This window comes from Nerophis ophidion, linkage group LG06, assembly GCF_033978795.1.
Source record: "Nerophis ophidion isolate RoL-2023_Sa linkage group LG06, RoL_Noph_v1.0, whole genome shotgun sequence".
Classification (NCBI taxonomy): domain Eukaryota; kingdom Metazoa; phylum Chordata; class Actinopteri; order Syngnathiformes; family Syngnathidae; genus Nerophis; species Nerophis ophidion.
The window spans coordinates 67,288,646-67,316,524 of NC_084616.1; the positions used below are offsets into that span (position 1 = coordinate 67,288,646).

Here is a 27,879-nt window from a genome sequence, read left to right on the forward strand (position 1 = left end):
TATGTGAGATTTTTTTAAATATTCTAAAAATAGCAACAATTAAAAAATCCTTTATAAATATATTTATTGAACAATACTTCAACAAAATATGAATGTAAGTTCATAAAATGGGAAAAGAAATGTAACAATGCAATATTCAGTGTTGACAGCTACATTTTTTGTGGACATGTTCCATAATTATTGATTTTAAAGATTTATTTTTTTGTAAAAAAATATTTTGAATTTGTGAAGAAATGTTTAGAATTAAGTTAATGAATCCGGATGGATCTCTTTTACAATCCCCAAAGAGGGCACTTTAAGTTGATGATTACTTCTATGTGTAGAAATCTTTATTTATAATCGAATCACTTGTTTATTTTTCAACAAGTTTTTACTTATTTTTATATCTTTTTTTCCAAATAGTTCAAGAAAGACCACTACAAATGAGCAATATTTTGCACTGTTATACAATTTAATAAATCAGAAACGGATGACATAATGCTGTATTTTACTTCTTTATCTCTTTTTTTCAACCAAAAATGCTTAGCTCTGATTAGGGGGTACTTGACTTAAAAAAATGTTCACATGGGGGTACATCACTCAAAAAAGGTTGAGAACACGCCCCCGATAATCGGGAGAAATTTGGGAGAATGGTTGCCCCGGGAGATTTTTAAGAGGCGCATGGAAATTCGGGAGTCTCCCGGGAAAATCGGGAGGGTTGGCAAGTATGATCTGGAGGGAACCCACACAGTCATGAGGAGAATATGACAATTCCGCACAGAAAGAGCCCAAGCCCGGGAATCAAACCTAGGATCTTCATATTGTAAGGCACGAGCACTAATAACTGCTGTCTGTTAATAAGTTTGTCACACCGCGGTGAGGAATGTCTTGTTTTGTTTTTTTCTATCTTATGATTTGCATGTTTTAATTTGAAAAGTAACTCTCCTCTCGTTTCAGGTGACTTGCCCTTCCTTTTGTGTCATCAGTCTGAAGTCATCCCTGTTCTCTGATTGTTTCCAGCTGTTCCGTATTACCTTCATGTGTCTTATAAGCCCACTCCTCCCTTTGGTCTGTGCCAGTTTGTTTCGTTTATTCGTGTTCTCTAGCGTTCATGTCCATGTCAATGCCTTTCCTTGTCTCGTGCTTATGTCCCTTGATGCGGAACCCCTTTGTAAATATTTTGAGTTTTCCTTTCTTCCTCCTCAGCAGAGTGATTTTGATTATTTCGTTATTCAGCCGAAGTGGTGAGTTTCAGTTAAATTTTTCATTCATTCCTCAACTTTTTGAGTGAATATTTTTGTTAAAACTTTATTAGATTAGGTAGTGTAGAAATTTTCATAGCTGTTGTTTTGGTCCTCCTGTTGGAGCGTTTTTTTGTTAAATAATTTTTATAGCATATACGGCATCAATTGTAGGTCGTCTTTGCTTTTGTGTTTTCCTCCGTTTGGAGTGATTTTCGGTTGTTCCTTTTTTTTTTCTGGAACCTTTTCGCCGAGTAGTTTTTGTGATTATATAGATGTTATTTCTTGACTTTGGAGGTGAAAGGAAGTTGTCAAAATAAAAGCCTGTCTAAAGTTTCTACTCTGCATCTGAGTCCAATCCTTTTACCAAGCCTGACAAAGCTATCCATTTTTTATATTTAAATGTTTTATTAAATAGCTATTGTTAAAGGGGAACATTATCACCAAACCTATGTAAGCGTCAATATATACCTTAATGTTGCAGAAAAAAGACCATGTATTTTTTTAACCGATTTCCAAACTCTAAATGGGTGAATTTTGGCAAATTAAACGCTTTTCTGTTTATCGGTCTTTTAGCGATGACGTCAGAACACGACGTCACCGAGGTAACACACCCGCCATTTTCATTTTCACATTACAAACACCGGGTCTCAGCTCTGTTATTTTCCGTTTTTTCAACTATTTTTTGGAACCTTGGAGACATCATGCCTCGTCGGTGTGTTGTCGGAGGGTGTAACAACAATAACAGTGAGGGATTCAAGTAGCACCACTGGCAAGAAATCTGCCGCCAGACCCCCATTGAATTTGCCAGAGTGTCTGCACATTTTACCGGCGATGCTAAAACAGACATGGCACAGAGATGTATGGATAACCTGCAGATGCATTTGCAACAATTAAGTCAACGAAATCACTAAGGTGAGTTTTGTTGATGTTGTTGACTTATGTGCTAATCAGACATATTTGGTCGCAGCATGACTGCCAGCTAATCGATGCTAACATGCTATGCTAATCGATGCTAACATGCTATTTACGCTAGCTGTATGTACATTTTAAACTAGATACCCACATTTAATGCGAAACAAACACTTACCAATCGGCGGATTTAAGTTGCTCCAGTGTAACAAGATGCGAAAGTCCTGATCGTTTGGTCTGCACATTTTATCGGCGATGCTAATAAGGCAGCCATGCTATGGGCCACTTCATTAGGTACACTCATACTATGGCCGGATAGCGTCGATAGCTATTCGTTCAATAGCTTCAATTTCTTCTTCAATTTCGTTTTCGCTATCTGCCTCCATACTCCAACCATCTGTTTCAATACATGCGTAATGTGTTGAATCGCTTAAGTCGCTGAAATCCGAGTCTGAATCCAAGCTAATGTCGCTATATCTTGCTGTGGTAACCGCCATGTTGTTTGTATTGGCAGCCCTGTATGACGTCACAGGGAAATGGATAGTGGTTTCGAAGATAGCGAAAATAAGGCACTTTAAAGCTTTATTTAGGGATATTCCGGGACCGGTAAAATTTTGAAAAAAACTTCCAAAAATAAAACAAGCCACTGGGAACTGATTTTTATTGTTTTTAACCCTTTTGAAATTGTGATAATGTTCCCCTTTAAGCTTTTTTTGAAATTTCGTCGACTAAAACTAAAAGTTCAACATATAGAAAAAATGTGACACACAATAATTTTTACCCAAATGACTAAAACATTGGCTGCCAAAAACAACATTGCTGCCCTGCACTAAACTCATACAACCATTACAGTAGTTATTTGAACCAAATCCAATGTAACCCTAGAAAATAAAATAACTGTCATGAAGTCCTGGTGGTTTATTCGACAATCGGAGCAATAATGAACTAAAAACATAATGAGTGTAGAAAAATAAAATATCAATCTTTATTGTTGCCAGAAGTTGTTGCTATGTTAGAGAATGCCTTTATTAAACATGGCATACACATAGAAAAACAATGTGCACCTGTCTTCAAATAAAACATGTGGGAGGGGGGGATATTAATTGGGGAGGTTTCTTCATGTGCCCGGCCGTGAGCACACATCGTTTCCTTTGATTGGTCACTTTTGTTAATTAACGAGTTGGTTGAAAAGGTCTAAGTCCAAGCTGGCGCCGCCATGGGAGAAGGCCCCAGCCTTCCTGATGCCACAACCACGTTGCCTAGCACGCAGAGGTCAAACACTTGCCCACGGGAGGCAGTATGGAAGCTGGTGGGCACGAAGGATGACGAAAAAAAAAATAAATGAATCCAAATCCTGGATATGTTCTAATGAGCACTTTGAGAAACACTGGACTGTTTCGTCATGTCTCTAGGTTACAGCAAATATCATTACGTGTACAAGCGGATGATGGATGGATGATCGGTGATTAAATGGAGGAAAGCAAAAGGGAGCTCACAAGAAGTGGAGGGGATTATGCTGGGTAACGTCCAGTCAGTTCTGGGAGCAGTACTTCCAGAAACATACTGTTGAAGAACACAATCACTTTAAGCTGAAGACATCAAGCCGACGTTCTAAAACAAGTGTGGGAAAACATTTTCACTCAGAGGCCACGATGAGTTAGAGCTGTGGTTCTCAAATGGGGGTACTTGAAGGTATGCCGAGGGGTAAGTGAGATTTTTTTTTAAAATATTCTAGAAATAGCAACAATTCAAAAATCCTTTATAAATATATTTATTGAATAATACTTCAACAAAATATGAATGTAAGTTCATAAACTGAAAAGAAATGCAATAATGCAATATTCAGTGTTGACAGCTAAATTTTTTTGTGGACATTTTCCATAAATATTGTGAAAAAATGTTTAGAATTAAGTTCATGAATCCAGATGGATCTCTATTACAATCCCCAAAGAGGGCACTTTAAGTTGATGTGTAGAAATATTTAGATATAATTGAATCACTTGTTTATTTTTCAATAAGTTTTTACTTATTTCTATATCTTTTTTTCCAAATATATTTCAAGAAAGATCACTACAAATGAGCAATATTTTGCACTGTTATACAATTTAATAAATCAGAAACTGATGACATAGTGCTGTATTTTACTTATTTATCTCTTTTTTTCAACCAAAAATGCTTTGCTCTGATTAGGGGGTACTTGAATTAAAAAAAAATGTTCACAGGGAGTACATCATTGAAAAAAAGGTTGAGAACCACTGAGTTAGACCAGGGATGTCAAACTGGTTTTCATTGAGGGCCACATGGCAGTTATGGCTGCCATCAGAGGGCCGCTTGTACAAGTGAATAATGTGTGATTTTGCCTCCGGATTTTATTATTAATTAAATACATTGTTTGAAGTAGACTGTTGATTTCACAGTAAAAACTTTACATTTACAAAATTTTACAGTAAAATATAGTGTTTTTTTAATATTTACTACATTTTGCGAGAAATATAAAAACAGTTTTGTTTTTTGTATTTTTACGGAAAAGGTTGGCAGTTTATTTGCCAGAATTGTACTGTTAAATTTACATTGTTTTTACAACATTACTTTGTTAATGGAAAAACTGTACAAGTTCTTTTTTTATTCGGGCAACTTGGCTGCCAGTTTTTCTACAGCAAAAAACAAATGTACAGTCTTTCCATTTAATGTTACACCAGTAAAAACGACAACATAGTTTTAACACAAAAAACAGTAGTAATTGTTTTAAATTTACAGTATTATGCTGTAAAGCAGTGGTCCCCAACCAAAGGGCCGCGGCCCGGTACCGGTCCGCGGACCAATTAGTACCGGGCCGCACAAGAAATAAAAAAAAAAAAAATATATATATATATTTTTCTAAATTGTTAAATCAACATAAAAAACACATATATACATTATATATCACTATAGATCAATACAGTCTGCAGGAATACAGTCCGTAAGCACACATGATGCACACATATTTCTTTATGAAAAAAAAAAAAAAAGGTTGAAAGGTTGGGGACCACTGCTGTAAAGAACAACGTAAAATTTATTGTAATTTAAAAAAAAAAAAATGATGGGTAGTTTGCTGTAAAGTTAAATATTTCAATTTAGACAAAAACTTGTTTGGAAAGTATGATAATATTCCGTAATAAGTTCTACAATATTGGTTACTATTAATGTTTAAAAGGTATGCAATTTCAAGCAGTGCATATATTTTTTCTGTTAAAATGAAAAAAAAAATCAATTACATTTAGTGAGAAAATGTGAAGTACTTTATTGACATTTATCATTTCAGGTGTTTGCGGATCTGGCCCCTGGGTGTTGATTTGACACCTGTGAGTTAAAACATTTGGCTAAGTGGCTACATGCTTTCGTCCCTTTTTTCAGGTTTACTTTCATCATGGGATTTTTGATATATAAGCCGCACTGTTTTAAAGGCAGTAGGGTCCAAGACGTTCGAAAAAAAGCATTGGCTTATAGTCCAGAAAATATAGTTATATTACTTTACAAAAGCACTCCATCCATTTACTGTATTTTTTTCGGACTATAAGGCGCATTTAAAATATTTTTTTTTCCTCAAAACTTGACAGTGGACCTTATATCCTGGTGCGTCTTATGTACGGAATAATTCTGGTTTTGCTTACCAACTTCGAAGCAATTTTATTTGGTACATGGTATAATGATAAGTGTGACCATTAGATGGCAGTCAATCATAAGAGATACGTATAGACTGCACTATGATGGCATTATGACTCAAATAAACAAAACCAACGTTTTAAATGTCCCATTGAAATTATAGAACATTACACATGTGCTTCCAAATACGAGTATTATTATTGTGTGTGTATAAGTTAAGACATTATCTGGCATTTTGTCTCGCAGTATTATGCAAAAGCAACATTTCTTACCTTCTGGTACCTACTGATCTGTATTTGTATAATTTCTAAAAATGTGTTCGCGTCCGCCTTTGTAGTCTGTGCCGACAACGTAGTCGATTTATTGATTTAAGTAAAGTCTGATTGTCATTAAAACAGTTAGCTCCATCTTTTGACACTTCTTCCACGTCCATCCTTGCACGCTACACCGCTTCAAACAAAGATGACAGGGAGAAGACGCTGTCAAAGGTGAGCCACGTAAATAAGACCGCCCACAAAACAGCGCATCTGGAAGCGACTGTCGGAAAGTGACTTGGAGATGATCTGTAAAAAAATCTATGCAACATTTTGACCAAAGAACTACCATTGCATGTTATGTACACCACAAGGAAGTGTTTTCCATTTAGAAAAAATAATATGACTCCTTTAATGCGCCCTATAATCCAGTGTGCCCCATATGATAAAAAAGATCAGAAATAGACCATTCATCGGTATTGCGCCTTATAATCCGGTACACTCTATTATCCGGAAAATATGGTATTTGTTTCCAAAATGAAAAACTCATAGTGGCCTTTGAGTTAGAAGGTTTGTTCACCCTTGGTTTCTAGGTTTTTACCTCGTTTGTTTGTCTTCTTGGGTTGTGGCGGGAGGGACTTTCGGAAGTTCCGACCAGTCAGGCTGGGAATAAGGGCATCGGCACTGGCTCGGGATACGGTGCTTTCATTAGCTGCTGGGGTGACGGTGCTGGGAAACACCTAAGAAAAACAACAGAAAAAAAAAAAGGTTTTTAAAGACTATGTTGTGTAAACTTGACTCTTTTTCTGCATAGGATTGAACTGTAACACGCACATCTACACATACATTTAGAATTGAGTATTTTAAGTGTGCAAGTGTGTTCACACAGTGTACGTCAAAATTCAATACCCTAGCTTTAGCAGAATGTTATACCCAACTCCCCTCTAAATTATGAGTGAGCAGCGACCACCCCTTGATCATCGCCATTGATCAGGGTAAGGATTATAGAGTTAGGCTACGTAGCAGAAGGGAAGGGACTAACTTGATTTTAAAAAGAAGAAGTGGATAAATATTGTATTTGTCATTTCCGATAAGTGTACGATGGATTTGGCAAAACTGTTAATATTCAAGCCGTCAGTAACTAAATACAGAGTGAAACCAGTATACTTCTTAAAGGCCTACTGAAATGAGATTTTCTTATTTAAACGGGGATAGCAGGTCCATTCTATGTGTCATACTTGATCATTTCGCGATATTGCCATATTTTTGCTGAAAGGATTTAGTAGAGAACATCGACGATAAAGTTCACAACTGTCGGTGCTAAGAGAAAAGCCCTGCCTCTAACGGACGTCGCAGACGATGACGTCGCAAGTGTTGAGGCTCCTCACATATTTACATTGATTTTAATGGGAGCTGTCATGCCAAATTTCTTCCCCCTACAAAAACCTTCCCCCCGGAAGCCCCTCCAATGCCTGAAGGACCCCAATGAGAGCGGAACAATACCAAGTTATATGACTCTTAAGGGTTACAGCTGCAAAACTAGCGAAGCAAAAATAAATTGAAAGGTTAGCATGCTGGAATGCTAATATTTTTTCCTCACCGTTATTTTTCACCAATGACAATCAAGCCAATTATAATGCTTTTAAAACAGGCAGCTGTGTGGGCTGCTTTAAGGTCCTTCCACCCTCATTGGGGTCCTTCAAGCATTAACGCCAAATGTCTTCCGGGGGGAATTATTTTTGTAGGGGGAAGAAATTTGGCGTGACAGAGCCTCCAAGAAAAAGTGCTATTCGGACCGAGAAAACGACAATTTCCCCATTAATTTGAGCGAGGATGAAAGATTCGTGTTTGAGGATATTGATAGCGACGTACTAGAAAAAAAAAAAAAAAGAGTAAAAAAAAAAAAAAACGCGATTGCATTAGGACGGATTCCGATGTTTTTAAACACATTTACTAGGATAATTCTGGGAAATCCCTAATCTTTCTATTGTGTTGCTAATGTTTTAGTGAGTTTAATAGTACCTGATAGTCGGAAGGGTGTCTTGACGCGCAGTGCCTCAGGGGAGTCGACGGCAGCTATGGCACAAGCTCAGCTTTTCTCCGATAAGAAGCGACTTTTGAACCACAATTTTCTCACTGAAACCTGCTGGTTGACATTTGGTCTGGATTCATGTTCGCTTAACCGCGCTCTGATCCATAGGAAATTTTCACCTCCGGGAATTTTAAACAACGAATCACCGTGTCTTTGTGTGGCTAAAGGCTAAAGCTTACCAACTCCATCTTTCTACTGTGACTTCTCCAACATTAATTGAATACATTGCAAAAGATTCAGCAACACAGATGTCCAAAATACTGTGTAATTATGCTGTTAAAGCAGACGTCATTTAGCTGTGTGTGTGCGTAGCGCTCATACTTCCTAAAAACCTGGGACGTCTTGCGTACACGTCATCATTACACGACGTTTCCAAGACGAAACTCCCGGGAAATTTAAAATTGGCATGTGTTGCAATGTTAATATTTCATCATTGATATATAAACTATCAGAATGCGTGGTGGGTAGTAGTGGGTTTCAGTAGGCCTTTAAATTGTAAATATGGAAGAGCGTGAAATGAGACACACACAGGGCCTAGTCCTTTTGTATTTTGAAGTCGGGATTTTTGGCGGTTCTCGCCGAAAGTTTCAACTGGAACACCCCCCGAGGTTTTATTTCTGACTCAAAGTCACAGAACCATCACCACCCCCGAGTTGAGGTCAAAGATGGCTGTTCTGAGTTTCAACAATGTTAGAGACTTCTGTGGTATTCGTTATTAATACTTTTGACTAGTATTTGTTGCTCTAAAAAAAGCTGTGTACGTTGTATTGTCGGATGTATTTAGACGTCAATATTATTATAGTGTATTGTGAGGCAGACGCACTAACCCCTCTGCCACCACAATACAAAGTTCCTGCAGTCCTGGGTTCAAATCCAGGCTCGGGATCTTTCTGTGTGGAGTTTGCATGTTCTCCTCGTGAATGCGTGGGTTCCCTCCGGGTACTCCAGCTTCCTCCCACTTCCAAAGACATGCACCTGGGGATAGGTTGATTGGCAACACTAAATTGGCCCTAGTGTGTGAATGTGAGTGTGAATGTTGTCTGTCTATCTGTGTTGGCTCTGCAATGAGGTGGCGACTTGTCCAGGGTGTACCACGCCTTCCGCCCGATTGTAGCTGAGATAGGCGCCAGCGCCCCCCGCGACCCCAAAAGGGAATAAGCGGTAGAAAATGGCTGGATGGATGGATTATTATAGTGTAAATCATTTTTTTCCATGTACGTGGTTTAATCACAATGGCATCTCCGTGTTTGAAGGTTGCAGAAAGACCGCATGTCTTTCCATAATTTGCTTATAGTCAGACAAGGCAAGCTCAAAAATAGCTTTCATGTATGTACTGTAGCCATTTTGATTTCTGACTTTGCGACTGGTACGCTCATACCTCGACGGCTTAGTTTAGTTTATTAAGGATCCCCTTTAGTCTACACCGCAGTGGAGACTATTCTTCCTGGGGTCCAGGTAAAAAACATCACACAACCACAAAACAAAAGATTAAAAGGCAGTACAACATGATCCAATAATAAATTGTCATAATGCAAAAATAGCAACAACAAAGAACCAAAAAATACGAATAACTTTTGTTACATAATAATTTTCATACCAAAGATAAAAATAGCAATATAAAAATAGATATACTGTATACATTTTTGCAAAAATAAAATAAAGAACCAATGGCCTAAAATATACACATTAGTGTACCAAAGACAAACAATAAGTGACGAAAAAGTATCATCCATCCATTTTCTGCTACTTATCTCATAATCAATAAAATACTCAATAGTCCATAAAAACAGTCATGACATTAGGTACAATCTAGAATAATCTTTTTACGCAATACTTCTCCTTTTAGTCTATTCTTAAAGCCCACTATGCTGGTGATTGATAGCAGATATTGTGGAAGTCTATTCCAGTGTATGATTGCCCGATACATTACAGTCTTTTTCAAAACATCACTTTTGGGTTTAAGACTGGTGAAAGCACCTCTTAGGGCTAGCCTGGTACCGTAGTTGTGACTGTCACTGGCAAGCAACAGCTGAGAATACAGATATCGAGGTTTACGGTATGTATGGATGTGTTTTAAAAATAGAATCAAACTACACGCTAGTCTTTCACCAACTTTCATCCATGACAATTCATGATGCATGATCTCAATGCCAGTCCTAAATGAGCAATGGAGAACTAGTCTGGCAGCTCTGTTTTGGGTAAGCTGGATCTTATTGAGATCTTGTTTAGATGCATTGGACCAGATTGCTGGGCAGTAGTCAATATGTGACAATACAAGGGATTGTATAACTTGCTTCATAGTTGCGTTAGTTAAAAAAATAGGCACTTCTTCTTATGATTGAAATGCTTCTGCTCATTTTTGTTACTATGTTTTTAATGTGAGTGGCCCAAGATAGTCTTTCATCTATTGTAACTCCCAGCAACCTGGCCTCTTTAACTTGTTCAACATGGCGTGGAACCGCAGAGGCCACCACAGTGGATATGTTTATTTTACTTTTTATTCATAGCTGTATGTAGAAGTGTCTGGTTGTATCTGCTGCTTTAATGTCTTTAATGTCCTCTGTGTTCTTTGATGTTTGATGTTTCCCTCTTACACACATGTAAGAGGGATGTGTACTATGGCTATGAGTTGTTGTTTTTTTTGTTGTTGTTTTTTTTTCCCCTTGGCCTCAGTCTGCACCCCCACTCCAGGGCCCAGGCTAAGACCGATTTTTTTAATTTTATTTTAATCTTCTATTATTTTCTTCCCCCCCCCCATGTTTACCTGTATGTCATCTTTTTTGTAAGGGGCGCTGGAAGCCGGCAGACCCGTCAGCGATCCTGTTCTGTCTCCCTGTAATGTTTGTCTGATCTTGAATGGGATTGTGCTGAAAATTGTAATTTTCCTGAAGGAACTCTCCTGACGGAATAAATAAAGTACTATCTAATCTAATCTATCTAATGAACTCCGTTCAGAGAAACATTTAATATGCAGACATCATTCCCTCCACCGACTTCTAACTTCTATAAAAAACAGCAGTATTTGTGTAGTAGTTCCTATAGCTGTGTTCTATGCAACGTTTTTTTGGGGTTGGATAATGATAATATGAGTCAGCTTTGGTTTATTCTGGCTCGTTTGTAGATTGCTTTGTTGAAACCTCTGCTCTGTCACGCTGGGTTATGTCGTCATTGTTAGTTTTTTTGGTTCGTCAGAAAATGGGCTGCATTACATTTTCCAATTTTTCAGAAAGGTATGGCTTTTTGATGAGTAAAACTGTTCAGCCATGGCGCAGGTCCATGCCCGACTGATTGCCATTATGTTAGCACTTTACAGCATTTTCACTCTAGAGATAACTAAAACCTTTTTTAAATGTGTTTGAGGTCTGGGTGGCTAAGGGCCTGGTTGATGGCCAGGTGAGGGGCTTGCCATCCTTGCTGAGAGTTTGCATGATGCGGTCTTCGTTGTCCCTCTCTACTGGTTGGACCCCAGTCTGGTCTGCTTGGGTTGGGAGGTTCCGAATTGGGGGTCCATCCTCTCTGGTGAATAGTGGGCTGCCCAATAGGGGTTTGTCTTGTGTCTCTGGCTACTGGGTTATGAGTCCATGGATCTGTTCGGTGGTGCATATTTGTTGGTTTTCTGTACTCCTTAACTCTTTTGGTCTAGGCTGGGCCTGCTAGGTGCTTTGGCCGCTGAGTTTGTTGCGCTTTCCTTGAGTTATCTAGTAAGTAGTTTTGCAAGTTTTTTTAGTCCAAGTATTTGTCAGGCTTTCCCCTGACAGTTTGTCTATGTTTTAGTTTTTTCCTCTGCATTTGTCTGTTTCCTCTGTGTTTAGTATCTCCTGTCTTTAGTTCCTGTCTAGTGCTCTTATTTTGTCAGCTTCCTGTCTTGTTCCCTGAGTGCTGTGTTCTTCCTCAACTGCGGCTGATTGGCACCTGGCCACACCTGTTGCCAATCAGCCTACTCCTATTTGTACCTGCTTTGTCTTTTGTCAGTTGCTGGATCATTGTATTGTCGTCGCCACATGTCACTCTTGTCGTGCTACCTGTCGTGTCGTTTTGTTACAGCTACTACCTGTCGTGCTACAATTTGTCCTTGTCGTCATAGCGGTAAGCTGTTCTTGTTAGCCATTAGTTATTTCCAGTTTTTCTGTTTGCTATCCACAAGCTTCCATGCTAAAGTTCCTTTTTGTTTTCTAGCTTCCAGTGCTAGCTCCCTTAGTTTGTTGTTCCGCCCACGTGCGTGCTTTCTGTTTGTTCTTGTTTAGTTTTAATTAAATCATGTTTTCATATTCTATGCCTGCTTAAGTCTCTGCATCTTGGAGTTCAACAACAAATAATTCTGACAGTATTATTACTATCAATCATTCAGTTCTCTATTTCCTCTTAGTCTGTCCCTTCTCAAACCATGTTCGGTGTATTACAAATAAACTAAAGTAGGATTACAACAGATAAGAGTAGAAAGTATATTTAGGCGGTGTACCCTACTGTATGTTCATCCAAAGTTAACTGGTACAAAAATGTCTAACTGGGAAATAAGCAATAGAGAGATTGAAAGTAAATAGTAAAAGGTACTTACCAATTTATTTTTCCGTCCAGAATTTCTGCCGCTTGCTGTAATAAAAAAAGACATACAATAATTAGAAAGTTACGTTACGGTATAATTATGCAATTAATTTGTTTTCATTGTCATCCAAAACTGGACCATTAGGAATTATTTTAGGAACTCTCAATTTACAGTAAAAAGTGTACATGGAATCACAAAAAGTCACATCAACCATCTCAGTACCGGTGACAGTGCTGTATGGGCTGGATTTAAATCAAAATAAATTTTTTACCCATTTTTGAATTGTGCTCTATTGTCAACAAAATTAAGTACCACACCCATAATGGTTTGTTGTTATCTAGGGGAATTCTCTCACCTGTATAACATATATATTAGGGTGTGGGGAAAAATCGATTGGAATTTGAATTGCGATTCTCACGTTATGCGATTAGGAATCGATTTTCTTTTTTTTTAAAAATATATATATATATTTTTTTATCAATCCAAAAAAAACAATACGCAGCAATACCATAACAATGCAATCCAATTCCAAAACCAAACCTGACCCAGCAACACTCAAAACTGCAATAAACAGCAATTGAGAGAAGACACAAACACGACACAGAACAAACCAAAAGTAGTGAAACAAAAATGAATATTATCAACAACAGTATCAATATTAGTTATAATTTCAGCATAGCAGTGATTAAAAATCCTTCATTGACATTATCATTAGACATTTATAAAGAAAATTAAAAAAAAGAACAATAGTGTCACAGTGGCTTACACTTGCATCGCATCTCATAAGCTTGACAACACACTGTGTCCAATGTTTTCACAAAGATAAAATAAGTCATATTTTTGGTTCGTTTAATAGTTAAAACAAATTTACATTATTGCAATCAGTTGATAAAACTTTGTCCTTTACAATCATAAAAGATTTTTACAAAAATCTACTACTGTGCTTGCTCGTTTGAGTCACACATTAAAAGCGTTACTAAAACGGCCTTCTTTCATCTCCGTAATATCGCTAAAATTCGCTCCATTTTGTCCACTAAGAAGCTGAGATCATTATCCATGCGTTTGTTACGTCTCGCCTCGATTACTGTAACGTATTATTTTCGGGTCTCCCCATGTTTAGCATTAAAAGATTACAGTTGGTACAAAATGCGGCTGCTAGACTTTTGACAAGAACAAGAAAGCTTGATCATATGACACCTGGGGGACGGCGTGGCGCAGTGGGAGAGTGGCCGTGCGCAACCCGAGGGTCCCTGGTTCAAATCCCACCTAGTACCAACCTCGTCACGTCCGTTGTGTCCTGAGCAAGACACTTCACCCTTGCTCCTGATGGGTGCTGGTTGGCGCCTTGCATGGCAGCTCCCTCCATCAGTGTGTGAATGTGTGTGTGAATGGGTAAATGTGGAAGTAGTGTCAAAGCGCTTTGAGTACCTTGAAGGTAGAAAAGCGCTATAAAAGTACAACCCATTTATCATTTATTTACTGGCTCACCTGCACTGGCTTCCTGTGCACTTAAGATGTGACTTTAAGGTTTTACTACTTACGTATAAAATACTACACGGTCTAGCTCCATCCTTTCTTGCCGATTGTATTGTACCATATGTCCCGGCAAGAAATCTGCGTTCAAAGGACTCCGGCTTATTAGTGATTCCTAAAGCCCAAAAAAAGTCTGCAGGCTGTAGATCGTTTTCCGTTTTGGCTCCAGTACTCTGGAATGCCCTCCCGGTAACAGTTCGAGATGCTACCTCAGTAGAAGCATTTAAGTCGCACCTTAAAACTCATTTGTATACTCTAGCCTTTAAATAGACCTCCTTTTTAGACCAGTTGATCTGCCGCTTCTTTTCTTTTTCTCCTCTGTCCGGTCCGATGGCCACAGATGAAGTACTGGCTGTCCAGAGTCGGGACCCAGGATGGACCGCTCGTCAGGACCCAGGATGGACTGCTCGTCAGGGCCCAGGATGGACCGCTCGCCTGTGTATCGGTTGGGGACATCTCTGCGCTGCTGATCCGCCTCCGCTTGGGATGGTTTCTTGTGGACGACACTCTCTCTGCCGTCTTGGATCCGCTTTGAACTGAACTCTCGCGGCTGTGTTGGATCCACTATGGATTGAACTTTCACAGTATCATGTTAGACCCGCTCGACATCCATTGGTTTTGGTCCCCTAGGGAGGGGGGGTTGCCCACATTTGTGGTCCTCTCCAAGGTTCTCATAGTCATCATTGTCACCGACGTCCCACTGGGTATGAGTTTTCCTTGCCCTTATGTAGGTTCTTCCGAGGATGTCGTAGTCGTAGTGGTTTGTGCAGTCCTTTGAGACATTTGTGATTTAGGGCTATATAAATAAACATTGATTGATTGAATGATGTCAGCAGACTGGGGTAAATCCTGCTGAAATCCTATGTATTGAATGAATAGAGAATCCTTTTAAATCGGGAAAAAATCGTTTTTGAATCGAGAATCGTGTCGAATTGAAAAAAAAATAGATTTTGAATCGAATCGTGACCCCAAGAATCGATATTGAATTGAATCATGGGACACCCAAAGATTCGCAGCCTTACTATATACGTTTTGACAAATATTGTTGATTTGTTGCCCATAGTGAAGTCCAGGAGACCTTCGGTCTATTATTTACTTAACAATAAGAGAAGGAAAAGAGTCGAATTGAAAATAGAAAACCGTTGAAATATTGTGTATCAGACTAACCAGTCCCTCCAGAATTTTGCTGGCTTTTTTGTGATTGCTGCGGCCTCGTTGCCGGTTTTCGTAAAAAAAAAAAGTTGCACAGAAGTTGAATCTTTTGAGGCTCGTTTTTTTTAATGACATTCCATCAGCTTGTGATTTTAGGAAACAGTTGGTAAAACAGACATTCTGTTCTTTGCTACAGTCAGACTGAAGCGAGACCTGTACCTGTTTTCCACCTTATCATTGTGCCTTTTACACGAACACCACAAAATCTGTCTTTGGGCCTCACCTACTGTATGGCCAGGACCCGTTATACTGTATGTTTTATTTGCTGCCATTTCTACCGATTTGACTGTGTTGCAACTGTAATGGAGGAACCAGAGTACGTTGGTAAACCTCTCCTGAAGAGTTTGTGCTGGACACTTAGTTGACAGCTTGGGCTTTTAACTCAATGCATAGCTCATTTGTCGATGGTGGACCCCGTTTTGAGTTAGGGGCAAAGAATCAGGGGCTGGACTAGGATCAGCATTATTTCACTGGCATAGTTATATTTTGAATTCTACAGGACGTGTTTGACCTGTCTTGCCAGGTTAATACGTGTTTTTCGATCATAAACGTCCAACTCTTGCAGGAAGTTTTCAGCTGGTTCTGTTGAGAACGTTGTGCCAACATTTTCTTGGTCATTAAGAGATGATGAGATTATCTCTGTCAATGTAAGCAGGGAAGTGGTGAGTGGGTAATCGCTACTGAGGGACAAATTCTATTGGTTAAAATTACAGAAGTTCAATACTATCGGACTGCCGATATTATCGTCCGATACATGCTTTAAAATGTAATATAGAAAATTATCAGTATTAGTTTCAAAAAGTAAAATTTATGTTTTTTTTAAAACGCCGCTGTGTACACCCACGTAGGGAGAAGAAGTACAAAGCGCCAATAAACCTTGAAGGCACTGCCTTTCCGTGCAGGCCCAGTCACATAATATCTATGGCTTTTCACACACACAAGTGAATTCAATGCGTTTTTGGTCAATAGCCATACAGGTCACACTGAGGGTGGCCGTATAAACAACTTTAACACTGTTACAAATATGCGCCACACTGTGCACCCACACCAAACATGAATGACAAACACATTTCGGGAGAACATCCGCACCGTAACACGACAAACACAACAGAACAAATACCCAGGATCCCTTGCAGCACTAACTCTTCCCGGACGCTACAATATACACCACCCCACTACCCCCTACCCCCCACACCTCAACCCCACCTCTCAACCCCACCCACCTCAACCTCTTCATGCTCTCTCAGGGAGAACATGTCCCAAAATTACAAGCTGCTGTTTTGAGGCATGTTAAAAAAAAAAATGTACTGTGTGACTTCAATAATAAATATGGCAGTGCCATGTTGGCATTTTTTCCATAACTTGAGTTTATTTATTTTGGAAAACCTTGTTACATTGTTTAATGCATCCAGCGGGCCATCACAACAAAATTAGGCATAACAATGTGTTAAATTCCAAGACTTTATATATTGGTATTGGTTGATATCGCAATCGGTAATTAAGAGTTGGACAATATTGGAATATCGGATATCGGCAGAAAAAAAAAACGTTGCCGGGATTGAACAAAGTTGTGAGGCAATACTTAATTCAAAGGGATTAATACATGAGAAAGATAAGCCATAGAAAAATGGATGGATGGCGACCACCCTTGATCATTGCCATTGACTCAGGTTGAAGTTATGGAATTAGACTACTTAGCGGAAGGGAAGGGACTAACTTGATTTTAAAGAGAAGAAGAAGTGGATAAATATTGTAATTGTCATTACCGATAAGTGTACGACAGTTATGCATTTGGTACAACACTAGGCTGTCAAGGAACTAAAAACAGAGTGTAAACAGTATACTCCTTAAACTGTAAGTACGGAAGTGCGTGAAATGAGACACACACTGGGCCTAATCCATTTGGACTTTGAAGTCGGGATTTTGGAGGTTCTTGCCGAAAGTTTAAACTGGAACACCCACCGAGATTCCATTTCTTCCTTGAAAAGGGGTAGAAAAACTGACAATTTAACCTGGTCCCTACACACCGGAGCTCTTGTAAAAAGAGCTCAGCAGCGCATGCACTTTTTGCGTCGGATGAAAAGAGGACATCTCCTTCCCTCCATTCTCAGCACATTCTACAGAGACACTATAAAGAGCCTGCTGACCAACAGTATCTCTGTCTGGACTGGAGCCTGCAATGCCTCAGACTGGAAGTCTCTCTAGAGCAGGGGTCGGGAACCTTTTTGGCTGAGAGAGCCATTAAAGCCAAATATTTTAAAATGTATTTGTGTGAGAGCCAAATAATATATTTTTAACACTGAATACAACTAAATGCGTGCATTTTTAAGTAAGACCAACATTTTCAGAGTATAATAAGTCTCTTATTCTTTTTAATAACTTTGTTATTCTGAAGCTAATCAACAATAAATAAAATACTTCTTACCCTTAATGCGCCTTGTTGAACAGGTGGGGTAGAAAACAGATGGATGGATCAAAATGCATGAGTGTTTTATATTTTGAACGTTATTTTTAACACAATGATTACCATTACTTATCGTGTTAAGCAATGTCAGCTAAGGTATATCTGGGATCTGAACTGAGGATGTTGTTGAGGCTTGTGCAGCCCTTTGAGACACTTGTGATTTAGGGCTGTATAAATAAATATTGATTGATCGATTGATTGATTATCTGAGAGCCAGATGCAGTCATCAGAAGAGCCACATCTGGCTCGAGAGCCAAAGGTTCCCTACCCCTGCTCTAGAGAGTGGTGAGATCGCAAAAAGCCGCTGCATGACCAGAGCTCATAAAATCTGCAAAGACTCCTCCCACCCCCATCAAGGACTGTTTTCACTGCTGGACTCTAGATAAAGGATCCGCAGCCTCCGAAGCAGAACCTCCTTGTTCTGTAACAGCTTCTTCCCTCAGGCCGTGAGACTCTTGAACGCATCATAATTAAATCATCCCTTTACTCCCCTCAAAATGGATTAACTCGCTGGAATAAAAAAGACAATATAACATACATCCATAAACGTGGACGCATGTGAAAAAGTGCAATATATTTATCTGTATAGTAATCCATTTATATATTTATATATTATTAATTTAATTATATATGCACCTTATTGCTTTTCTTATCGTGTACTAACATGAGCTTATGTAACAAAATTTCGTTCTTATCTGTGCTGTAAAGTTCAAATTTGAATGACAATAAAAAGGAAGTCTAAGTCTAAAAATGGATGGATGGATGTTTGAATTGGTAATTAGCATGCTTGCAACATTGCAAAATTCTGGAGGGCCTGACTAACACCAATAATTGGTGAAATATATTTTGCATACCTTGACCTACATTACAGTATTTACTAATAAAAAGTAAAATAAAGAAAAGTGAATTATATAAATGTGGCTTTCACATAATCAATGTTTTCTGTATGTGGCCTCAGGCAGACAAAGTTGGGAGACCCTTTGCTTCTACTTTAATAGAAACTGAAACCCAGGTCCCGTTGCCTACTTGATGATACATACCATACATCAGCCCATGTAAAAAAAAAGTTGTAAATATGAATGACCGTTGAAAGAACAAGGGTCTACTTGGAGATAAAATGTGGACCAATGAGTGTGAATAGTGAAAATATTACCTCTTGGGAGGAAGGTAATTCGTGTGCTGAGTGTACTGTTAAAGGTTCGTTGCATCTCCTCCAGGAGTGACATCATCTTCAGCATCTGGGTCCGCTTTTCTGAGCCGTCTTGCCCGGGGCGAGTTCGCATGGCGGCGGTAAAGGTCCTGGAAGTGGTTCTGTCTGCTCTTCTCATCCTGCTACTAGAATGCCATTGTCGGAGGAGCTGGCTATGACCCAGCGCTGAAGACCTTGGAGGTACAGCTGACAAATGGGTAAGGCTGGGATGAAGATCCAGGGCTTTCACCAGTTCTAAGGAAACGGAGTGAAGCAAATACAGAAGGCGGGTTTGTTCATGTACCTTACCAAAAAATGCACAAAAAAACACCATAAAAAACTCAAAGCAATTAAAATGTCAGATTATTCAGTCCACACCTACTCAGTGGCCTAGTGGTTAGAGTGTCCACCCTGAGATCGCTAGGTTGTGAGTTCAAATCCCAGCTGAGTCATACCAAAGACTATAAAAATGGGACCCATTACGTCCCTGCTTGGCACTCAGCATCAAGGGTTGGAATTGGGGGTTAAATCACCAAAAATGATTCCCGGGCGCGGCACCGCTGCTGCCCACTGCTCCCCTCACCTCCCAGGGGCTGAACGAGGGGATGGGTCAAATGCAGAGGACAAATTTCACCACACCTAGTGTGTGTGTGACAATCATTGATACTTTAACTTTAACTTTATTAGTTGCCATTAGTTGTCTATTCATCTTCCATGCTTCTTGTTATCATACCTAGAACTGTGAACTTCTTTTTAGTATTTTTTGACCTATTTTTGTAGTTTAAAGGGGAACATTATCACCAGACCTATGTAAGCGTCAATATATACCTTGATGTTGCAGAAAAATTACCGTATTTTTTTAACCGATTTCCGAACTCTAAAAGGGTGAATTTGTCGATTTAAACGCCTTTCAATTGTTCGCTGTCGTTGCGATGACCTTTCACCCGTGACGTCTCAATGGGAAGCAATCCGCCATTTTCTCAAACACATTACACACACAAGTCAAATCAGCTCTGTTATTTTCCGTTTTTTCGACTGTTTTCCGTACCTTTGAGACATCATGCCTCGTCGGTGTGTTGTCGGAGGGTGTAAAAACACGATCGGGGATTTACGTGGAGTGTGCATCCACATGCTATTTAAGCTAGCTGTATGTACATATTGCATCGTTATGCCTCATTTGTAGCTATATTTGCATCCAGCCTTTCCCTCCACCCACTTTTAATGCCAAACAAACACATACCAATTGACGGATTCAAGTTGCACCAGTGTCAAAAGATGCGAAAGTCCCTTGTTTGTTCTGCACATTTTACCGACGATAGCGATGCTACGACAGAGATGTGTGGATATCCTGCGACACTCAAAGCAGATGCATTTCCAATGATAAAGTCAACGAAATCACAAAGGTGAGTTTTGTTGATGTTATTGACTTATGTGATAATCAGACATATTTGGTCACGGTATGACTGCCAGTTAATCGATGCTAACATGCTATTTAGGCTAGCTGTATGTACATTTGTAGCTATATTTCCATCCAGCCTTTCCCTCCACCCACATTTAATGCCAAACAAACACTTACCAATCGACAAATGTAAGTTGCTCCAGTGGTCAAAAGATGCAATCGTTGGTTAGAAGGCGATCCCCGAATAGCTTCAATAGCTATTCGCTTAATAGCTTCAGTTTCTTCTTCAATTTTGTTTTCACTATCTGCCTTCACACTCCAACCATCCGTTTCAATACATGCGTAATCTGTTGAATCGCTTAAGCCACTGAAATCCGAGTCTGAATCCGAGCTAATGTCGCTATATCTTGCTGTTCTATCCGCCATGTTTGTTTGCATTGGCATCACTGGACGACGTCACAGGAAAATGGACGGGTGGATTTACAAATAGCGAAAATCAGGCACTTTAAAGCCTTTTTTCGGGATATTCCATGATGCGTAAAATTTTGAAAAAAACTTTGAAAAATAAAATAAGCCACTGGGAATTGATATTTATTGGTTTTAACCCTTCTGAAATTGTGATAATGTTCCCCTTTAAATGCTGCTCCCTGATTCCTTGTTTTCTAAATTAGTACACTTGAGTCATTATGATTTGATTCGTCTTTTGTTTTTGAATAAATTGGCTTAGCTGAGTTTATAGCTGATGTTCTTGCAGTTACATGAATGCACATCATGTGTACAGTATATAGCTACACGTGTCGTGGAGCAGTTATCCCGGCAACACAAATGCAACCACGCTCTACCGGGATACGTAGCATGTATGATCGTCATATGATTTCACTTGCCCAATTGAACATGTCTGACAGGGAGTAGAAACAAAATCAGATCTTCTTTGATCCTAAGCAATCTACTGCACATGCCTGAGCAGTTACTGAAATGCCATGTGCATCATGCCCAACATGTTGACACCTACAATGTTCGCATTTTGTCTGGAAAATAGAGAATGTGTTATATGCGCAAGTTTGCAGCCATGTGTCTGTCAGTGTACCTCGGGGCAGCAATGGCATACTCTCCCGAAAACCTCCATGGACAAATTTTCTCCCGAAAATCTCCCGAAATTCAGACGGAGGTGGAAGCCACGCCCACTCCAGCTCCATGAGAACCTGACTCAATGTTGCGACCCTCTTAAAAAGGACAATACTGCCATCTACTGTACATTGAATATAATGTAAATATATTCTACATTTAAGTGCAATTAAGGAACATGCATTAGGGAGTCTGTTCTGAAGCCCACAGTAAAGAGACGTAACTTCATCACGTCTCCTGGTTATTGACTCCAACCCAATGTATTACACCGTCGACGAGCAAAGGGAAGAAATACGCTTGCAAGTTCCAAAACGAATGGAAAAAAGAATTTCAGTTTATCCAGGAGAGTTCGAACGGGAAGGTTATGTTGCCTATAAATTTTGTAGAACAGATTTCTCCATTGAACACGGTGAACGAATATACTCAGTCATGAACGGTCAGTCTACAAAGCACAAAGCGTCCGCAGCGCGGCATCATTCACACCCCAGTATTATGGCCCACCTCGCAAAATGGAGACCCGATGGTGTATCTTATGCTGAGACAAAGATGGCTATGCTGATAGCTGGAAGCAACATCCCGTTCTCATTTGCGGATGTCTACAACAAATCCGTGAAGGATGTTCCTGGATTCGGAGATCGCTGGCCAATACGCAAATGGCAGAACAAAGGTTACTGAAATAGTGAAAGGTAAGTGTTGTTGTTGTTTTTTTAGTAACCAGTGAGCACAGTACAGTTAGTAGAACAACTGTGTTTTTATTACTGTGTATTTGATAGGTTCCGTCTGAAATTCAACTATTTCTTTTATTTATATATATAATAAAATAAATCAATCAATCAATCAATGTTTACTTATATAGCCCTAAATCACTAGTGTCTCAAAGGGCTGCACAAACCACTACGACATCCTCGGTAGGCCCACATAAGGGCAAGGAAAACTCACACCCAGTGGGACATCGGTGACAATAATGACCCAGTGGGACGTCGGTGACAATGATGACTATGAGAACCTTGGAGAGGAGGAAAGCAATGGATGTCGAGCGGGTCTAACATGATACTGTGAAAGTTCGATCCATAATGGATCCAACACAGTCGCGAGAGTCCAGTCCAAAGCCAAGTATTTCATACATATATATATATATATATATATATATATATATATATATATATATATATATATATATATATATATATATATATATATATATGTATACATATATATATATATATATATATATATATATATATATACATATATATATATATATATATATATATATATATATATATATATATATATATATATGTGTATGAAATATTTGAGTTGGTGAATTATACGCCACCCCTCTTAACCAAGCCCCCCTCCCTAACTACGCCCCCAACCACGGCCCGGCCCCCCCGACAACGCGCCCCCACCCACCACCCTCCAACCCCCGAAATCGGAGGTCTCAAGGTTGGCAAGTATGAGCAATGGCTACATATGTAGTGCAACGTTTGTGATTAATGTAGTAAGGATTGGCGTGTTGGTCCTCGATGTAGATTGGCACTGAGAAAACTGGTTTCTAATTTTATAATCTAGGTGTGTTAATCCAATTTTTTAAAAGCCGAACAAAACCAGATTAGGTTATTTCCATGAATTTAAGGAAGCCAATTTTGAGCCGAAATGTTTGAGAAAAAAACGACTAATTTAGTGCATGGAAACATACTGACTCACTAGGGTCTCACCGTAAAGCGTTTTGGGTTTTTGATTGATTGGTGGAAACTTTTATCAGTAGATTGCACAGTACAGTACATATTCTGTACAATTGACCACTAAATGGTAACACCCGAATACATTTTTCAACTTGTTTAAGGGCTTCACGGTGGCAGAGGGGTTAGTGCTTCTGCCTCACAATACGAACGTCCTGAGTCGTCAGGGTTCAATTCCGGGCTCGGGATCTTTCTGTGTGGAGTTTGCATGTTCTCCCCGTGACTGCGTGGGTTCCCCCCGGGTACTCCTGCTTCTTCCCACCTCCAAAGACATGCACCTGGGGATAGGTTGATTGGCAACACTAAATTGGCCCTAGTGTGTGAATGTGAGTGTGAATGTTGTCTGTCTATCTGTGTTGGCCCTGCGATGAGGTGGCGACTTGTCCAGGGTGTACATCGCCTTCCACCCGATTGTAGTTGAGATAGACACCAGCGCCCCCCGCGACCCCAAAGGGGAATAAGCGGTGGGAATGGATGGATGGAACTTGTTTAAGTTGGGATCCACGTTAATCAATTCATGGGTGTCTAGAAAGGTGCTGTATACAATTGAATCTATGATTATTAATACTAATACAAGAAATGTTGTAACAAAGAAAACATGTAAAACAAATAAACAAATATCAAACAATGAAAAATATATACATTTAAAAAAATGTGAATAAAAAGTTAACATTTTAAGTATCAATGATTGCCACACACATACTAGATTATCCTCAGCATTTGACCCATAGTCTTTGGTATGACACAATGCATTAGTGAATAATAATATCATAAATACATAGAAAATAAGATCAATTAGAATAAGTAAAGCTTAGAATGAAGAATTGAAGGGTAAAAAAAATGACAGAATATAATGTGTGGAAAAAAATAATGTGTGTCGTGAAAGAAAAAGAGAGGGAAAAAGTGTTACATATTGAGATTAAACGAATGAAAAATAAAAGTGGAAGACTTTTCCAACACAAAGCTAATAGAGAAATGAAAAATGACACAAATGCATTGCTGAGGGATTGCTCTGACGTCATTTGCATTTTATCTGCTGGTGTGCTCAGATATGACGGTTAAGATACGCTGGAATGCTGTTCGAAAAATGTGTAATTACGGGAAAAATGGGGATCTCGGGGAATTCTCCTGAATGTTTTGATGTTTGAAAATTTTAAATTGAAGATTACGTTCATGTCAATGGAGATTTTTTTTGCGCAAGAAATTGTGATAAAATAAGCATTTTGGGATGGTTGAAACTATAGATAGCCTGAATGTTTTAAATGCGCTTTAATGTTGGAATGATTTAAATTGGTTGAAAAATGTGCAAGTATTGATTTATTTTTGTCAGAGAAATTGTGGAATTTTTAGGATAAGTAAACATTTGGGCAAGATTTGTTTGGAATGAGCTAAACCTGTTTCATGAAGCCGGTGGGGAAAAAAAAAATGGAACTTGGGTTCCATTCACTGCGATGAAATGGCGACTTGTCCAGGGTGTACTCTGCCTTCCGCCCGAATGTAGCTGAGATAGGCACCAGCGCCCCCCGCGACCCCAAAGGGAACAAGTGGTTGGAAATGGATGGATGGTTTGAGTTGGTTGATGTTTTTTTTGCAACATGACAAGGCAAGGTTGTTTGCGTTGGGTCATACAAGTAACTGCTGTGCATAGTTTCATTTAAGACATGATTAAAGGTCACTGAGCTGGAATAGCCGGAACTAGGTCGACAGACTTTTAAAATTATTGTAATCTCCTCGCGGGAAAGATTTCTTATTCATTTCATGACGTCTCGCGTGCCAATTTGAAGACGTCGGCAAGCCGTGCTTGGAGTTTGGACACCCCTAACATAGATGGTCTACTCTGAGCTCGGAACTAATGGACATCACAATATTTCCCATATGAAAACCAGTGTCAAAGAATGTTGCAAATCCCTTGGTATGTGTCAATGTGAGGAACATTTTGATACCGGAAAGGTTGAAATCATTTGTAAAATGTGGACGTTGTTTGAGTGTTAAATAATGATGGAATTGGAATAACGTATGTGTTAGCACAGTGGTTCTCAAATGGGGGTACGCGTACCCCTGGGGGTACTTGAAGGTATGCCAAGGGGTACGGGAGATTTTTCAAAAATATTCTAAAAAATAGCAACAAATCAAGAATCCTTTATAAATATATTTATTGAATAATACTTCAACAAAATATAAATGTAAGTTCAGAAACTGTGAAAAGAAATGCAACAATGCAATATTCAGTGTTGACAGCTAGAGGTTTTGTGGACATGTTCAATAAATATTGATGTTAAAGATTTCTTTTTTTGTGACGAAATGTTTAGAATGAAGTTGATAAATCCAGATGGATCGCTATTACAATACCCTAAGAGAGCACTTTAAGTTGATGATTACTTCTATGTGTAGAAATCTTTATATATAATTGAATCACTTGTTTATTTTTCAACAAGTTTTTAGTTATTTTTATAACTTTTTTTCCAAATAGTTCAAGAAAGACCACTATAAATGAGCAATGCCTTGCACTGTTATACAATTTAATAAATCAGAAACTGATGACATAGTGCTGTATTTTAATGTTGTTTATCTCTTTTTTTCAACCAAAAATTCTTTGCTCAGATTAGGGGGTACTTGAATTAAAAAAATCTTCACAGGGGGTACATCACTGAAAAAAGGTTGAGAACCACTGTGTTAGCATGTAGTGATTATTTAGATAAAACAAAATAATAGAAAACAATCGGAAAATAATGGGAAAAAAATAGCTTCATTTTATAAATGAGTCTATTCTTATATGTATTAAGGCCATATTCACAAGATTTTAGATCCTGATTGATACACAAGTCCAAAGTATGCCAAAGCTGTCAGCAACCGAGGAAACGCATTCTTACCTCGGTCAGTGGGCGCCGCCTGGACTCGAAGGGTCGCAAAGGTCATTATCGTCATGGCGATGTTCAGCAAAGATACAGCCCTACAAAGCATCTTGGGTGTCATTGATCAATTAAAAAAACGTCAAAAATTCTAGTTTGACAACCAGTTGTTTGATTTTTGTTTCTTTTGACTCTTTGGTTGTGTCTTATTGGGAAGATGGTCCATTGGTCGTCATAATTTTTACAAAATCCTTTTATGTTGAAATTGAAAGTTCTATAGAAAAACACACAAAAAAAGCTTTTAAAGATAAAGTATTTCAACCTGGCTAAGGTGTTCGTCTTGGTAACAATTTTTTAAATAGTTTTCAGATCTCTGTCCTTATTGCTGGTTGGAATTTCAAGGATGCGCCTCTTAAAGAAGAAGGCTTGTCAAGAGTGTGTCGGACGCTACTGTTTTCTCGGCGATGTCGCCTTTTTAAAAAGCCGTGTTGGAACAAACCGAGCAATAAACCCGCTTCGACCAATCAGGCCGCGCAGCTCCGCCCCTTACTTCTCAATGGACTGCTGACATTTGAGGACTGTGGCGGCCAGCTTTGAGCACCAAAATCGTTTTGTAAATGTGTGTTTAGGCTTTAAAGTGTGTGTGTTTTAGCAGTGATAAGGTGGTTCTTAATATGTTTGCCCCAGGCCACAGTCACAGAAAGACCCTCTGACGCATGAGGACTCGCACACACAGGGAAACACACACAAGGCAAACACAAATACAACAATTACAACGCAACTTGTACACGGACACACACCATTCCTGGATCGGTTTGAACTTGGACGAAAGGTTGCCGCACACTCAGATGCACGCACACACACACACACACACACAAATGCGCGCGCAAACAACAAACAAGAAGTGTGATGCACATTAGAAGGCGACTTTTCCAAAGTACACAAAAGACAGTCAACACCGCAGACAGGAGCTTGAAGAGAGTGACGATGTTGGAGGCAAAACCAAGCATCCTTTGGGAAGGGAATAAAAATAAATGATATTTACAAGTATTCAACACACGCAGGTGTGTGCGTGTGTGTGTGTTGGTGTGCGCATGTCAGTTGCTGGGAGAATAGAATTTAGTTTGTGAACATCCACTCATTCATTCCTGTACTGTGAAAAGAAAGGGGAAAAGGGGGTTGGGTGTGTGTGTTGGGGTGTGGGGGTGTGGGGGTTACGGGTACGGGTCAACAGGAAGTGAAGGGGCAAGAACAAATACAGGTTGTCCCTCAAGTACATGGATAATTAACATGCATGATTAATAATGAATGAATAGACAGTAAATTAAATAATGAAATGTTCAAAAATATTTCAAATGATAAATTAAATAAATAAATGATAAATGGGTTGTACTTGTATAGCGCTTTTCTACCTTCAAGGTACTCAAAGCGCTTTGACACTACTTCCACATTTACCCATTCACACACACATTCACACACTGATGGAGGGAGCTGCCATGCAAGGCGCCAACCAGCACCCATCAGGAGCAAGGGTGAAGTGTCTTGCTCAGGACACAACGGACGTGACAAGGTTGGTTCTAGGTGGGATTTGAACCAGTGACCCTCGGGTTGCGCACGGCCACTCTCCCACTGCGCCACGCCGTCCCTTATTTTAATATTACAAATATATATTATACCCGACCTGGACATAATCTGGACTG

At 39.2% G+C, this 27,879-nt stretch overlaps 1 protein-coding gene across 2 annotated transcripts; it reads right to left on the reverse strand.

Annotated features, from left to right (window-relative positions):
- Positions 1 to 3,089: 3,089 nt before the first annotated feature.
- Positions 3,090 to 26,615, reverse strand: urp2 (urotensin II-related peptide). 2 transcript variants are annotated; one of them, XM_061902311.1, is made up of 6 exons: positions 26,201 to 26,615; positions 19,026 to 19,316; positions 12,676 to 12,710; positions 6,630 to 6,768; positions 3,629 to 3,695; positions 3,090 to 3,438 (listed from the first exon to the last, which is right to left on the reverse strand). In XM_061902311.1, the coding sequence occupies exons 1-5, from the start codon at positions 26,301 to 26,303 to the stop codon at positions 3,664 to 3,666; spliced, it is 600 nt and encodes a 199-aa protein (XP_061758295.1). In that variant the 5' UTR covers positions 26,304 to 26,615; the 3' UTR covers positions 3,090 to 3,438; positions 3,629 to 3,663. The 2 variants fall into 2 exon arrangements, with proteins under 2 accessions (XP_061758295.1, XP_061758294.1); XM_061902310.1 differs by having other exon boundaries at positions 3,090 to 3,695.
- Positions 26,616 to 27,879: the final 1,264 nt, after the last annotated feature.

What these genes read in the sequence shown, in the direction of transcription:
- urp2 (XM_061902311.1), bottom strand. Translation starts at nt 26,303, where the DNA reads ATGACACCCAAGATGCTTTGTAGGGCTGTATCTTTGCTGAACATCGCC. An exon ending in GGCGGCGCCCACTGACCGAG is followed by an intron (nt 19,317 to 26,200) that starts GTAAGAATGCGT and finishes CCGTTTCCTTAG; the next exon opens with AACTGGTGAAAGCCCTGGAT. An exon ending in CAAGAAGACAAACAAACGAG is followed by an intron (nt 3,696 to 6,629) that starts GTAAAAACCTAG and finishes GTTCTTCAACAG; the next exon opens with TATGTTTCTGGAAGTACTGC.